The sequence below is a fragment of the Aspergillus saccharolyticus genome (assembly GCF_003184585.1).
Source record: "Aspergillus saccharolyticus JOP 1030-1 unplaced genomic scaffold BP01scaffold_9, whole genome shotgun sequence".
Classification (NCBI taxonomy): Eukaryota; Fungi; Ascomycota; class Eurotiomycetes; order Eurotiales; family Aspergillaceae; genus Aspergillus; species Aspergillus saccharolyticus.
In genome coordinates this window covers 711,319-727,302 of record NW_020290619.1, presented here as the reverse complement: position 1 = coordinate 727,302, position 15,984 = coordinate 711,319, and the positions used below count along the sequence as shown (strand labels likewise).

The following is a 15,984-nucleotide window of genomic DNA, read 5'->3' as shown; positions in this document are numbered from 1 at the left end:
TGGTCTGTGGATTGATCCCCGGATCCGCTTGATCACGAGCCGACTGAGTCAGCCGGGGAAGTCGGCAGTCGCGGCCATTGCCTTGAAAAGTTACTACTACCATAGTTTAGTAGACACGCGTATACCTTCTCTAAGATGAGAACCCCCAACTGCTCCGTAGTAGGACAAGCATACAAGGCAGCAATCACATCAGTACAGCAATCTTGGTGACACAGCAAATGTGCATTTCTAATCGCAACATCACGCGTCACTCTCAATCTCCAATCTTCTTCTGAGTTGTCAGCCTAGATCCGAACAGAGGGTGAAAGTATAATCCTCGAGTCCCCAAGTAACCTCCCTCCTATCCATGGGCCCATTCCTGCATCTGCACCAAGATACGGGGATCGACTGACGTACGTATGCCATAGCTCTTCCAACTGTATTCGTCTCCCTATTTATCTGACATCCACATAAGAATAGAACGGAGACCCACGAATCATACGCAAGAATCCGTTATGCAGCCTCGCGGTTAAGCGCATTGCCAACCCTGCGGCTCAATGGCATCATCCGTCACCTATCAGCTCCAGCTCCTGCCGCGGGTCAGTCGTAAGCCGTTCAACCCTACCCCGGACGATCCCCTGGAGATCCCCCTGGATGTTGTTGTCTGGTTCTGGAATGGGTTTAGAAGCCGGCTGCAGTTGCAGCTTGCTAGCTTTGTGAGTCAGAGGATAGGTATTTTGGCGGGTTTCGTGATTCAGCTTGACAGCTGTCGGGTTTGGACTTTTGCCTGACGGTCTTAGTGGTTGATACGAGACTGGATCTATCGTCAGGGGGTTCATTAACTTAGTGGTTTCGAATGCTTATGGCCACGCCGCCACGGACGCAGGAGGATCCCAACGTCATCGGATCTCATCCCGCAAGCACGCCATCACGGGTTAGTCATCAGCCTATTGATCTTACTAGGTAAGGTAGGTAGTTATTCTCACCTGTGCTGTCACAGATTAGATTGTGTTTGTGCTTTTTGTAAGGTGGTAGCTGGTAGGTCAACTATTGAAAAGTCATTCTTGAGTACTTCGTACCCTACCGTAGCCCGAAAGCACCTATGCCTCATATATGACCTCTTACACACATAACCTTGACCTAATCTAATCAGCAAACAACTATTCAATATGTATACTAATTATTCTAGTCCCATACTTTCAAAACTCTCTCCATCAACTGCGCTTCAAAACCAAGCAAAGTCCACAACTCCAATCCCTATTACCCACTATATCATTATCATCGTTCTTATTAACCATCACATCCCGCATACAACAGGCACCTACCAAACAATCAACCCAGCCCACTAAAAAAGGCCCAGAAAGAGCCCAAGGCTACAGAGAATCATTCCCCGTCCCCACACGAAGCACCTTAAACCCCTTTCTCTAGCCCTTTCTTCTCCTCCTCCTCCTCTCCTACCAACGTCTCAACCCCACTCAAAACCGACCGCGTCTCCCCAGAGCCCTCCTCCTGCTCACTCTCTGCTCTTTCACGACCAGCACCACTAATACTAGTAGTAGTAGTAGTATTGACCACATCCTCCCGCCGTCTCCCCCGCTCCCGCACCCTGCGCACCTGCCGATTGACAAACCGCCACGCATCGACCGCGAGCTCGATATCGGTTTTCGGCCGCGGATTTCGAGGCTCTGTGCTGGAGGAGGAGGGAGAGGCGGGGGGTCGTTGGAGGGTTATGAAGGATGTCATGTTTTTTTCCCCCGCTTTTCGTTTTTTAGTAAGGGGAGGTTCGGTTGGGTTGTTCCCGGTATTTGATATAGTTGGGGTTTGATGGTGCTGTATAGGTGTATGGTTGTAGGTTTGTTTGGGTTTCGTGGTATAGTAGTAGAACTGTATAAAATGCACGGTAGATGAAAGAAGGGTTTGAGGGGCTTTTGAGTGAAGTTGTTGCTCTTGGTGTCGGGGGATGGAGAGGATGAGTAGAAGTAAATCCCTGCGTCTTTCTGCTGGGTGACTGCGCTTAATAACTTCAACTTCGAAAGATTGGACAGGCTTGGTGGGTTTTAAGAACTTCCATCTCTTCTCTTCTGTCTGTCTACCTGACAGGCAACGCAACTTACGTGGTCTGAGTGACTCACATGCGCTTAGCAATCAATTCGACATTCAACAAAAACATTCGAGGAAGGTTGATTACTGCCATAATATTCGGATCTTGATTAGAAATGTAAGCAACAGGCTACTAAATTAAAGCATGGCACTAAGCATTGTCGGCTTCCCAATTAGGGTAAGCAAGCAGCGCGCCCGCTACTGCACGGAGGTCTGAACGCTGGGCTTGCGTGAGTCAACTTTCTGCCTAGTACATCGATCTGTACGGAGTGGGCGACGCTCAAGCCCGGGTTGGACGACTCCAGGCTGATGCGGTTCGCCGGTTCACCTGCAGGTGGTTCGTTGGCATGACGCGCCATGTGATGATGCCTAGTACCAGCAACTAATCCTGGTGACGGATTCAGTATAGTGGCCTAAGAGAATTGGGGGAGCACTCCAATCACAAAAACGAGATCATTCGCTAAAGGCAGAGTATATATATCTAAGTCGACACGCTATATGGCCACAGACCATGGTTGTACACCGTCAACAGATTCAAGACTACACGCACTTCTTACGTCTAAGTGCACGGGCACGACATTCACCCAGCCTAATACTGCGATTCGACACCCAGTCGTCCCGTCTCGAAGTAGTGATCAATCAACTTTGACAGCACTGCCTATCGTCAGTCTAGGTTCGACGGCCAGACCAGAATGGCTTACCTGTACATGCGTCGGATGAACGCATACGCCGTCAGGAACCCAACGGTTCCGGTCAACAGACCGTACACGGTACACGCGAGGAAGCTGTAGCTGAAGAAGAGAAGACTAGACACGAAGCCGGTGATGTGAAGGTGGAAGTAATAGTACCAGATGCAGTAGCCGAACACCCAAAAGGCACTGCTTCCACCCGTCAAAAAGCTCTGCCACCACCAGTGGTAGTTCTAATCTGTTAGCATGATTCTTCTCATCAGAGCGACTTGCATGCACGCTGCTGATCAGCAGAAACGCCGTGAAGGGGCAACTTACTTCGGCGCAAAGCTGGCTGTAGGTGGCAATGATCGTCACCTCGCTGATCGTGACCAGCAGGATCGTCGACACGGCGCTGAGGAATCCAAATACATAGTAGTAGCCGCTCTTGTCTTGCCACAGGCTCCGGAACACGAACAGAAGCTCAATGAACAAAACGGCAAACGGACCCAGTCCAGTAAGAAGAGTACCGCTGATGCTGTGCAAGTACCAAGGCTGAGGCGGAACCTGACGAGCAATGGAGGTGGTCTTGGTGGGATGCTCCCAAGGCGTGGTGCGGACATAACCATACCAGCTTCCGATATAGACCAACGGCACCTGGATCAAAAGCCAAAGCGCGACAAGACCTACCAACGTGCCGAAAGGAATCGCGGTACTCGAGGCCTGCGCCCAGACGAAAAGATTGAGGATGAAGATGAGGCAGAAGGCAAGACCAGGGAAGAACAAGGCGGTCTGAACAGGTTAGTAACAGGGCATCGAATCAATGCAGGAAACTTACAATCAGCGTGTTCTTTCGCCAATGAACACCTCCAAACGTCTTGTATAGTCTGCCCGAGAAGTATCCCGAAAACAGACCGGCAAAGACAAACAAGCCCATACCGACACTGACAAACCCGCCACGGAAACTAGGGTTCAGCACACCGAGGCAACTGAGGAACAAAAGCCCGGAAACCATGAACAGCAGCTGCATGCCGGAGCCGATGAGCGGCGCCAGAAGCCCACTGAACTGAGGAGTCCGGAACACGTCGCCATGGAGCAGCTTCCATCCACTGATGTCTTCTGGGCCTTCATCGTCAGAGACATCCGCATCCCGCTCGACATCTGTGCCCTGCTCCAGGAGTCCGTCACCTTTCCTCTCTGAGGATCTTGACTTGGTTGCGCGGGCCTTAAGCTTCCCGTCCTCCAAAGCTCCATCGCCGCGGCCCTTAATGTCACCCTGCACAGTCCGACTCCAGATGACATAGACGGCGACTCCGAGAACGCCGGAGATAGTCAAGGAGTTGAGGATAGCAAGCCAGTGGGTTGCCGAGCCCTCCTCTTGGTTGGTAAAGTATAGGTCCCAGCGGTTCCACCAGTCAACCCCATTCTCCTCCTTAAAATAGACCGAGTAAGTGTACGGAATCTTGAGGGTAGCGCCATCATCGATCTCGTCGTCGTCTTCGGGAATATAGGACGATCCAGGGTACATCTCACGTAGCTTCGAAGTGTTCGGCGGAATGTATAGCTCAAGCCCATCATGCGCCTCGTGTACCTGCTTCGGGCAACCGTTCTGGATATGGTCCTCCGCGCGGATACTCTTCGGATGGATTTCGAAGCCGACAATGACCTTGCCTCCTTCGGGTGCCGACCGCCAGCGGATGACAATAGTGAAGTGGTTGTTGATATAGTATCGTAGCTTGCCGTCAATGTTTGAAAATTCCTGAAAGCCGAGCTTGAAGCCGGTAGCATAGTACTTGCGACTTCCATCGACTGTCACAAAGCTTGTTGCTCCAGGCAAGTTGTCCGCGATCCACTCAGCCACGTACCCTTCCCTGATGAGTTGACGACCCCATTTGACATCTTTGCGCCCGACTTCCCGTTCACAGAGCACCCGGCAGTCGACGTTCTGGCCCATCTGCAACTCGAAATCGGATGTCATAATGCGGTCTCCGCGAAGAATTTCCCCAAGGTTTAGAGACACGCTCTGTCCGGAGCCAAACGGGGATCCGCCGTGGGTTCGGCCGCTGGGAGGGCAGACAAAAGGCAGGTCGAAGTATGCATACTGAAGCTGGGTGTTGTCGGAGAATATTTTGTTCACGAGAAGAGGAATATGTTCGTCGTCGTTGTAGCGTTTGACAGAATATCCTAGTGCGAAGAGCGATGGGTGAGTCGCAGGGAAGGTGTTTGTCGCAACACAACAATAGACCTACCAGGGATGTAAAATGCGAAGGTAGAGGAGGCGAACAAAAACCACAAGGCCCATTGACCAGGGCGGCAGAATTGGCGAAGCTCCATCATTGCGTTGTGAAGAAAACGGTAACAGCCACTCTACCAGAGATTGAGGCACGACGGCGCAAGCATGCACCAGCAGATTGCGATGATTAGTCGTACGTGGCGGATACGAGATCGGGGGGGCTGTAGATCAACTGTCTGGCAACTGACCGCCCGATTCTTATCGGTTCAAAGTCAATTCGAGCGATAAATCAATTAAAGAGCAATGTATAGGGCAAGATAGTTGGAGAAAATGAACATAATCAGATGGAGAAAGGGAAAGACAGCCCGCAGATAGGCAAAGGCAAAGAGAGAGAGAGAGAGAGAGAGAGTAGAGGGGAAGATCAGTCCGACGGTCGACAAACGGAGATCCAGCGGTTCAGATTGCGACGGGAGACTCGATCCCTGGAGATGGACAACTCAGTGCAGCCAGGGAGGGAACGAATGGAATCGGCATTGAATGCCAGGCAGCGAAGGAAGTACTGTGCAGTATGAAGAATCCACAGTGTTTGGCTAGTAAATTGGTGCAGTGCAGGAAAGGGAAAAAGGAACTTAAATTAAGGTCGATCCATCAGGTTCCAGCGTGAAGCTTGTGTTTCACTGGCAGCTTCGGGTTTAGTCGCCATTTCCGGAGAAACATTCAACCATGACGCTGTCGTCTCCGCAAGGCAGCTCCTTATATACACATCCCACATCCTGTTTAGTTCAAACAACGATATCTGAACATTGGGTTCTAAATTATGATCATAGCCACTCAATCAAGAATTAATTAGAAACCAAGACCACCCACACATCACACTCTATGCCTTGTCAACAAGCTTGATGCACACCTTGCCAATGTGGGATCCAGATGCCATATACTCATACGTCCCAACAACCTCTTCCTGCGTGAACTGGAACTCCAATTCCACCGGCAGAGGTAGTCCCTTCTTCGCGACAAACCGAGCGACTTCCTCCAGCAGCTGGGTCAAGCCCACCGTGATGCCGTGCACAACTGCACCCTTGGCCAGCGCCAAGCTGGCGACATCAGGCATTTCAGACTGCTTCGCCTGCGACAGGAAGCCGATAACGGAGACATTGCCGTCCATCTTGACCGAGTTTAAACTCTTGGTGATTGTACCCGAGCCACCATTCTCCAGGACGTAGTCCACTCCTTTCCCGTTCGTGAGTCGCAGCACTTCCTGCGACCACTCGGGATATTTCTTGTAGTTGAAAACATAGTCCGCCCCGAACTTGGACTTGACCATCTCAAGCTTCTCATCGCTGGACGAGGTATTAATCGTGGTGGCGCCGGCAGCTTTAGCGAGAATCACACCAGTGATGGGGACTCCTTCCGTACTTATGTAGCTCGAACGTCAGCCCTTATTCCTCTTAGTGACAATCTCTTCGGTGATACCGAAGCAGTAGCTGGCAACTACATACCCAGGCACAAAGCAGTCTGGCCCGGCCGGAGAGGCACATTGCCATATAGCGCATTCCATACCGTCACCCCCGTGCAAACCAGGATCGATCACTCCGAGAAGCTCTGGGGCGAGGCCTTGGGCACCTTGACTACCGAGGCAGCTGGGATGCTGATGTACTCGCGGAGGACGCCGTCAATCGAAGCCCCCTGCCTGTTCTCCTAGTTCTCCTGCAGTCCATGTAGATTGGTCAAATCAAAAGTGGCGACGACATGATCCTCCGGAGCGAACTTCTTAACCCCTTCGCCTACTTTGTCAAGACCTGCGGCGTCGGAACAGCGAATGACGCGGTCCGTGACGGGGAAGGAGTACTGAGAGGTGGCAACGGCGATGTTGCGGAAGTTGAGCGAGACGCTGTGCACGCGGATCAGGACTTCATGCTTGGAGAGCTCTTGGATTGGCCTCTGGAAGGCTTTGAGGTTGCGGACGGAGATGCGTTCGCCGTCGAGGCGTAAGACAGCTTGCGACATGCTCGGTTTCTTGAGGTTGTGGGTTGGGATGGGGGGAGATGTGAAATATTTGAGAGTGTTTGAGTGGAATAGTACTAGAGGATTGGAAGCAGGCATCATGATGACTTACTATATCTTATTCTCTGCTGGATGCTTCCATAATTGATCCTGGATGATGAGTAATCATTCCCTGCTGCAAGAGTGTTGGAGAGAGAGAGAGAGAGATGGAAAGTACCTATACACATGGAATAATTGCCGTACAGTGGTTGGTACACACTTGGTAAATGGTATACAAATCATGGGTAGCTGCGCCCCGCCTCTCCAAATCTCCAAACCTTATCCCCAAAAGTGGGTCTTCAAGATGCAGGACCATGGCTTGATACATACTCTATAGGTGTGATTTTTGAGTATCTCAGAAGCTTCCTTGAATCATAGAAACAAGTGGGAACACCTCGCTCGGCTTACGGCTGGTACCTTACATGCAATCGGATGATATCCCAATCTAAGTTTTCCGGAAGCTAAATATCGCTTGAAAGCGGTCTGTCTAGAGCAAGTGAAGTACATTCTGAAGCATAGATCTACTCTAACCTGCTTTGTCTATACTGATCGAGTACATGTCCGATCACACCAATAAAAGACCAAGGTGAGTTCCCATGCATTACGTGAGACCAGACCTCCACAACCTGATCTGCCAGAAGCTCGAATGAATTGCGGAGGACATTCACCCTAGTGCCCTGAATAGACGCCAGGCCTTCGTGCACGACGTTCCGGACCCAGTCAATCAAAAGATATTCAGGTACTAGAGTCGCTAGTCAGCCGGGTCTTGGGGCATATGTGAAACTGAAAAACGAATTGATCCTTCGTGCATTGGAAAATTCTAGCACTTACCAGACAGGGATTCGCCGCAACTGGATGATTGGAGCACTCTTAGCCATCGGGCAAGAAAGACAGCACACTCAAGCCCGCACAGGGCCATCTCGATGCTCCAAACCAGGGCCTGATTGTGCTTAACGTATTGGACGCCCAACTTGACGATCATTTCCAAGAAATGTGTCGCGTGATGAGCTGCCAGAAGCTCATCCCACTACTGCTTGGCAGGCGAGGACAAGCGAAGGTGACCAGATACAGCAGCTGGATCCTAGGACAAAGACCCTGTAAAATGGTAGCTGTCATACTGCGAGCAGTTACGAATGTACACTAGGCCGAGTAGTGCGCTGGAGGTGAACGGTAAGGGTCCGTTGGGATCTAGAAGCTGTAAAATTGACTCGGGGGTTTGCTGCCAGAAGGTCGTCCATCGACGTAGTGCAATTCTGAGCGGTTGTCAGCTGTGAGAAAGGCTTCAACCATCAGAGGAATACAATACCGGAAAAGAAACTGGTAGTCTAGTGATGGAGCCATGCCTAGGCTGGCAGCAGCATTCGTACCCACATGACCATTTGGACTAAGCCATGAAATAGAATGTAGTTCGAAACAGCGCTGGGGATGCATCCTTGGAGGGACGTATTATGCGATGACGAGAACCCCCTCTCAGAGCCACCCGGAAAGTACTACAGTCATGCTGATTGCCTTGCCGTAGAAACAACCATGTGGTCGAATCTGGTGCGGTCCACTCCGGACAAGAGCATGGCAGCCGCAGCCCAAATTCATGCCCCCAATGATCGGTGGTAGCTCGTATGCGATGCTCTTGATATTGAGGAAGCAGAACGCTAGTAGTTTGATTCGTCTTTCAGACTCCTGCCCGGCTCAAGTCTCCCAACGATCGGTCGACTGTGACTCAACTTCCTCTCAACCGCTCAAACGCAGAGAATGGCCAAGCAGTCCCAAAGTCTGAGGAATTCATTCCTGACCTCAGCATTGTCGCTCCACGTTGCTAAAGTACTGAGGCATAGCAGGCAGCGAACTTCATCAACGTGGTTACTAACATTACTAGCACGGTAATGCAGACCCATCCAGTGTAAGACATTCTTCCAGTCAGAGCACTCTGCTTGATTGCCAATGCAGAGAAATTGCCAGTTCTACTGTCCTGTCAGATCCAAGCAGATCTATCCTACCACCACAAAGACACAAGCCGCCTGGCCTGGCAGTATTGCACGATTTACGATGATTGTACTGTGCGCCGAGTAGAGAAAAATTATCTTCTTCAATGTCTCGGCTGAGAGTATCAAAGCTCTTCAAGGTAAGACTGTAAGATAGCTAATACACAAAGGCCGTCAAAGCCAATTTCAACCTCACTTCGCCTCGAAAGAGCATGCAGAAAGGGTAATAAAAATCGTAAGAACCGCCAATCCGCCAATATCAAACTGTCAAACCACGTTTCAGACAGTGCAGGCAACGCACAAATCAAGAATAAACGGAGGAGAAATTAACAAAAAACATGAATGATGTATGACCGTTCACGCATCAAGATGAAGGTAGAAAGCTCATTAACCGCTCAACAGGTATTCCACCGCTCCTTGTACACTGCCGCCTGACCGACGCAGAGCTGCAATGTTCCGATCAAAGTCATAGAAGCCCATATCGTTGAGTTGTCGGAGCTGATCAGCGTAGCGTTCTTCGATAGACCGGTTGTCCTGAGGGGCAGGAGCTCCAAAACCTTCTCCGAAAAGTGCTGCGAAGGGGTTGCTGCCAGTTGCACCGGCATTACCTGGTGCACCGCCAATGTTTTGCATGATCTGCTGGAGCATGGCGGGGTCCCGGAGGAAAGGGTTCTGTTGCGGGTCGAGGGGATTCAGACCACCTTGCCCACCCTGACCTCCGAACAAAGCAGGGTTCAAAAGGAGACTGAAAGGATTCTGAGGTGTTTGTTGCTGATTCGCACCCGGAGTAGTAGTGTTGTTGTTGGTGTTGTTACCAGTGGTGGCCTCAGGCGCTCCATCTGTAGAGCCGGTAGAGCCCGACTGGGTATTTCCGGCTGCGCTGGGCGGAATTCCCCCAAAAGCAGGGTTTCCGCCAAACAAAGCAGCGAAGGGATTACCAGCACCGAGGCCCGTAGGCATGAACGGATTGAACGCGGCGTTGGGGGTGGGTGTGCTACCGTTGTTATTTTGAGTGTTACGGTTTTCTTCGGGGGTTGTGTTCGTAACTCCAGGGGCGGGGAAAGCGCTACCGCCCAGTCCACCACCACCCATAGCTCTCTGCATGGAAGCCATCTGGCGGATTGAGTTAGGGTCTGTGAGCATACGACGGAACTCGGGAGATTGGAATATCTGTCGCGCCGCGGGGCCCATGTCGCGCAGCATTGGGTTCTGCTGAATCATCATATCGATCATTGCGGGATTTTGCAGTGCTTCATTGAGGGTAGACTGGAATTGAGGGTTTTCAAGCATGCTTAGCATCATTTCAGTATCCGGAGGGGGGCCCATCTGGAATAAGACTAGTTAGCGATCATTGCGAAGCAAGCCATAAGCTGTCCTTTACATACCCCGCCATCTGGGCCGAACATCCCAGCACCAGGAAGTTGCGCAAAACCAGCGTATCTTGCTCCCGTCAACCCGGCCAGGGGGTTGTTACCCGTGCCAGCTGCGAGATTCGTGGGAACACCGGTGGCGGGGGTATTGGCGGCAGCACCGGTGGGCGCAGATGTTGAAGCACTTTGGGTGGCAGCACCAGAACGTTGATTACTAGCAGCGCTCTTAACCAGGTGAATGGTATGTCCCTCCTTGATCTTGTAGGTAGCCAGAGTTTCGTTATCCTTCAAAACTCGCCCAGAGTAGATCAGGCGCTGACGTTCTGCGGGGGTATCGGCATATTCCGAGGATGCGAGCTTCTCCTTCAAATCTGACACTGTCGTCGACAGAGGAAGGGTGAGTGTGTACTTGGCATCATTAGACGATTTAATTGTGAAGGTGATAGGCGAATCCTCGGCCGAGGCGGCGGTTTCATCAGCCATGATTTGTGATAGTGTGTGGTATCTGCCGGTTGCCGGGAGTAAAGTCGCAAGAGGGGCTCGAGAGAGCAGGAACAAGTCAAAAGTTCAAAAATAGATTATGTCAAAAACAGTTGGGGAAGGCAGACAGGTGAAAAGCTGCAAGTGACTGTTTGGTGCAGAGTGACGTGGTAAGAAGGGAAAGCCGAGTCTTGCTTGCAATGTGTAATGGTAATAGTAATGGATGGGCTATTGGGTTGGGGGTAGGTTGTGATAAGATGCATGATCGATAGCGTAACCACCGCCGCCCGCGGTGGAAGCAGGCAGAAACCCATCGTCTGCCTTTCCGGTGGGCGGGAGACACCCGGTGTGCTACCATACAGTACATGACTGTATTCAAACCGACTTAGGACGGAATACTTCCATATAATATGTTACGGTATGTAATCCACGTGACATCACAAACCAAGCAAACAGTACCAGCTCCTTTCCTTTCTCGCATCGGAATTTTCACACTTTTAAGAATCCTGGAAGTGTTCTGTCTCGTACAGATCCTTTCTCCTCAACCCCCTCAACCTCCCCCTCTTCCTGCGAGGACACTCGTGTTCGAGAGTCCTCCCTTTCCAATCACCGTCCTGGCAGCGATGGGACTGTTTTTATTGTAGTGTTTCTTCCCTGGCTGCAATTGTGACGTAAACAACAATTCTTTCCTCTCCCTCCTACACTCCTACTAGTGCAAGCTCTGTGAGAGCTCAGACTGCCCACCATGGCTACAACTTCGCACATGTTCATGTACTCCTTGACGATCCAGCCTCCTACTGCTGTTACTCAAGCTATCCTGGGTCAATTTGCTGGCACAAAGGAACAGCAGATCGTCACGGCCTCGGGCTCGAAGTTGACGATTCACCGTCCCGACCCAACACAGGGCAAGGTCACTCCGCTCTTTTCCCAGGATGTCTTTGGCATCATTCGCTCTCTGGCAGCTTTCAGGCTAGCTGGCAGCAACAAAGGTATGTTTAACTCTTCCTGTCCCTGCCTGGTCCAAGATCATCATAGTGATTTTCCAAGCTTTCCGGGCAGCATGATCCATTCCTGCCGAACCGTCCCGCGCGGTGATGGGACGTGCCCCGGTCGGCCAATTTGATGCTGGGTGCTAGTCGTGAAAACGGTGCTGAGACCTGCCTATAGATTATATTATCATTGGCTCGGATTCTGGACGCATCACCATCATTGAGTATGTCGCTGCTCAGAATAGGTTCCATCGGATCCACCTCGAGACTTTTGGCAAGTCGGGTGTGCGTCGAGTGGTTCCGGGACAGTATTTGGCTGTTGACCCCAAGGGTCGCGCCTGCATGATGGCGTCGGTAGAGAAGAACAAGCTCGTTTATGTTCTGAATCGGAACTCGCAGGCCGAGCTGACGATCTCTTCCCCGCTGGAGGCACACAAGCCACAGACTCTGGTATTTGCCATGTCTGCTTTGGATGTAGGGTATGAAAACCCCATCTTTGCGGCATTGGAAGTGGATTATTCCGAGTCGGATCAGGATCCGACTGGACGTGCCTTCGAAGAAATTGAGAAGCACTTGGTCTACTATGAGCTGGATCTGGGCCTCAATCACGTCGTTCGCAAGTGGTCCGATCCTGTCGATCGCACGGCATCTCTGCTCTTCCAAGTCCCTGGTGGTGCTGATGGCCCCAGCGGTGTCTTGGTCTGTGGGGAAGATAGCGTTACCTACCGCCATTCGAACCAAGATGCCTTCCGGGTTCCTATTCCGCGGCGCAAGGGTGCGACTGAAAATCCTGAGCGCAAGCGTCATATCACCGCCGGCGTCATGCATAAGATGAGAGGAGCGTTCTTCTTCCTTCTGCAATCCGACGATGGTGATCTCTTCAAGCTCACCATTGATATGGTCGAGGACGACAATGGTCAACTCACGGGTGAAGTGAGACGGCTCAAGATCAAGTATTTTGACACTGTTCCTGTCGCGTCTAATTTGTTGATTCTCAAGAGTGGTTTCTTGTATGTGGCAAGCGAATCTGGTAATCATCATTTTTACCAATTCGAGAAACTGGGCGATGACGACCAGGAGATTGAATTCTCGAGTGAGAATGTCGATGCGGATCCTACGGTGGCCTGCGATCCTGTCTTTTTCCAGCCCAGAGCTGCTGAGAACCTCAACCTTGTGGATACTATCAACTCCCTGAATCCGTTGATTGACAGCAAAGTTGCCAACTTGACGGAAGACGATGCCCCCCAGATCTACACTATTTCTGGCACAGGCGCTCGTAGCACCTTCAGAACGCTGAAACACGGGCTGGAGGTGTCTGAGATCGTCGAGTCCGAGCTTCCGAGCGTCCCGTCTGCCGTGTGGACCACAAAGCTGACCCGCGCCGATGAGTTCGACGCTTACATCATTCTCTCGTTCGCCAATGGCACGCTTGTACTCAGTATAGGCGAGACGGTCGAGGAAGTGACAGACACTGGTTTCCTTTCCACTGCCCCCACGCTCGCTGTTCAGCAACTGGGAGAGGATTCTCTAATCCAGATTCATCCTCGTGGTATCCGGCACATCCTGGCTGATCGACGAGTAAATGAGTGGCCTGCTCCCCAGCATCGGTCGATTGTAGCAGCTACTACCAACGAACGTCAAGTTGCAGTTGCGCTGAGCTCTGGAGAAATTGTCTACTTTGAAATGGATGCGGATGGCTCCCTTGCTGAGTATGATGAACGTCGTCAAATGTCTGGTACTGTTACCTGCTTGAGTCTTGGGGAGGTTCCAGAGGGTCGCGTTCGTAGCTCGTTCCTTGCTGTCGGGTGTGATGACTCGACAGTGCGTATTTTGAGCTTGGATCCCGACTCTACGCTTGAGAGCAAATCTGTTCAGGCTCTGACCGCGGCTCCCTCGGCACTGAACATAATGTCGATGGCGGACTCTAGCTCTGGAGGCACCACTCTGTATCTGCACATCGGCCTGCACTCGGGTGTTTACCTTCGAACACTGCTGGACGAGGTTACTGGTGAGCTGTCAGATACTCGCACACGTTTCCTAGGTTCCAAGGCCGTCAAGCTATTCCAGGTATCTGTCAAAGGGCAGACCGCGGTCCTTGCACTCAGCTCCCGTCCTTGGCTGGGCTACTCCGATGTTCAAACGAAGGGCTTCATGCTTACACCGCTGGATTATGTTGGGCTTGAATGGGGCTGGAACTTCTCGAGCGAACAGTGCGTGGAAGGCATGGTTGGTATTCAAGGACAGAATCTACGGTATGTTTCTGCACTTTCTCTCTTCCCCACTCTCCACCGATCGCATGATGATACCAAGGGATCCGAATATCTATGTGGATCAACTTTATATTATTTTCCAATTGTTCCTACTGAGATCACTATTGCCACCACTTGCTTATCAGAATATCACTACATGAATGAAGCTAATTCTGATATAGGATTTTCTCTATCGAGAAGCTCGATAATAATATGCTTCAGCAATCAATCCCACTTGCTTATACCCCACGACGCTTCGTGAAGCACCCAGATCAGCCGCTCTTTTATGTCATCGAGTCAGACAACAACGTCCTGGCACCAGCTACGAGAAATCAGCTGATCGAGGATGCTAAAGCTCGAGGTGAAGAAGAATCTGTCCTGCCCCCAGAGGAGTTCGGTTATCCTCGAGGTGCAGGCCATTGGGCCTCTTGTATTCAGGTCGTCGATCCCTTGGAAGCTAAAACGGTGATCTACACCGTGGAGCTTGAAGAAAACGAGGCTGCAGTCAGCGTTGCCGCAGTTCCCTTCACCAGTCAGGACGATGAAACGTTCTTGGTTGTTGGAACCGTTAAAGATATGACTGTGAACCCTCAGTCTTCAGCCGGAGGATACATCCACATTTACAGGTTCCAAGAAGACGGTAAAGAGCTGGAATTTATTCACAAGACGAAAGTTGATGATCCTCCGCTTGCACTTCTTGGATTCCAAGGCCGTCTTGTTGTTGGCCTCGGGTCTTTGCTGCGGATCTATGACCTTGGTATGAAGCAACTGCTTCGCAAGTGCCAGGCGCCTGTCGTGCCCACAACCATCGTCGGTCTGCAGACTCAGGGCAGTCGTATTGTGGTTAGTGATGTCCGCGAAAGTGTCACATACGTTGTCTACAAGTACCAGGAGAATGTTCTGATACCTTTTGTGGACGACTCACTCTCTCGCTGGACGACCACTACTACAATGGTCGATTACGAAACCACTGCTGGTGGCGATAAATTCGGCAATCTTTGGCTGCTGCGCTGCCCCAAGAAGACCTCTGAAGAGGCGGATGAGGATGGCTCGGGTGCTCATCTGATCCATGAACGTGGTTATTTGCACGGAACCCCGAACCGGCTGGAGTTGATGATCCATGTCTACACTCAGGACATCCCAACCAGCTTGCATAAGACGCAGTTGGTAGCGGGAGGACGCGACATTCTCGTCTGGACTGGCTTCCAGGGCACGATTGGAATGCTGGTTCCTTTCATCAGTCGGGAGGACGTCGACTTCTTCCAGAACCTAGAGATGCAGTTGGCTGCACAGCACCCTCCTCTCGCTGGTCGGGACCACCTCATCTATCGCAGCTACTACGCACCTGTCAAGGGCGTGATTGACGGTGATCTGTGTGAGATGTATTTCTTATTGCCTAATGACACGAAGATGATGATTGCGGGTGAGCTTGATCGCTCAGTGCGGGAGATTGAGCGCAAGATCTCGGTAAGATATGCCCCGCACCGAAGTCTGTTGAGTATAGCTAACTGATAAATCAGGATATGCGCACGCGGGTGGCTTACTGATTTGCTGCTGCTGGAATTTGGCGTCTGACCAGGATAATGTCGTGTATGCGGGTTCTAGATACCCATAATTGATTGCAATGCCTACCCTTGTAACTGCCTCGGTTGTTTTGTTCTTAGGATGGTGAGTTGTAGTTTGGTAGAAGGTTGGTTGAGTCTCTTGCCTCGCTCGGTTTTCCGCTTCCCTCGGATGATCTTGAGCTGGATGCCGCTGTGCCCTACCGAGGGTGCAGTTCGGTACGAGACGAGAAGAAGGTGATTCTTCGGAAACGCCGTCGACGATTTTTGAGTACGATTTTACTCGCCAATTGCCACGGGTATCATCGTAATTTATAGTCGGGACATTCTAA

General features: G+C 51.3%; 4 protein-coding genes across 4 annotated transcripts; 1 reads left to right on the top strand and 3 right to left on the bottom strand.

The window, feature by feature from the left end:
• Positions 1–2,576: 2,576 nt before the first annotated feature.
• On the bottom strand, positions 2,577–5,204 carry BP01DRAFT_240716 (transmembrane 9 family protein). Its single transcript, XM_025571262.1, has 5 exons — positions 4,997–5,204; positions 3,586–4,931; positions 3,087–3,539; positions 2,781–3,001; positions 2,577–2,733 (listed from the first exon to the last, which is right to left on the bottom strand). The coding sequence occupies exons 1-5, from the start codon at positions 5,082–5,084 to the stop codon at positions 2,715–2,717; spliced, it is 2,127 nt and encodes a 708-aa protein (XP_025432917.1). The 5' UTR covers positions 5,085–5,204; the 3' UTR covers positions 2,577–2,714.
• A 653-nt stretch (positions 5,205–5,857) lies between these two features.
• Positions 5,858–7,348, bottom strand: BP01DRAFT_422314 (zinc-dependent alcohol dehydrogenase family protein; the record flags this gene model as incomplete). The annotated part of the gene is made up of 5 exons (XM_025579563.1): positions 7,202–7,348; positions 7,097–7,134; positions 6,769–7,061; positions 6,480–6,628; positions 5,858–6,395 (listed from the first exon to the last, which is right to left on the bottom strand). Exons 1-5 carry the CDS (start codon positions 7,264–7,266, stop codon positions 5,858–5,860), a joined length of 1,083 nt encoding a protein of 360 aa, XP_025432916.1. The 5' UTR covers positions 7,267–7,348.
• Positions 7,349–9,088: 1,740 nt separating this feature from the next.
• BP01DRAFT_422313 (ubiquitin domain-containing protein DSK2) lies at positions 9,089–11,090 on the bottom strand. The gene is made up of 2 exons (XM_025579562.1): positions 10,388–11,090; positions 9,089–10,328 (listed from the first exon to the last, which is right to left on the bottom strand). Exons 1-2 carry the CDS (start codon positions 10,853–10,855, stop codon positions 9,390–9,392), a joined length of 1,407 nt encoding a protein of 468 aa, XP_025432915.1. The 5' UTR covers positions 10,856–11,090; the 3' UTR covers positions 9,089–9,389.
• A 507-nt stretch (positions 11,091–11,597) lies between these two features.
• BP01DRAFT_412049 (DDB1/RSE1 family protein) lies at positions 11,598–15,738 on the top strand (the record flags this gene model as incomplete). The annotated part of the gene is made up of 4 exons (XM_025578944.1): positions 11,598–11,841; positions 12,020–14,093; positions 14,273–15,557; positions 15,611–15,738. The coding sequence occupies 4 exons, from the start codon at positions 11,598–11,600 to the stop codon at positions 15,635–15,637; spliced, it is 3,630 nt and encodes a 1,209-aa protein (XP_025432914.1). The 3' UTR covers positions 15,638–15,738.
• Between the last annotated feature and the right edge of the window lie 246 nt (positions 15,739–15,984).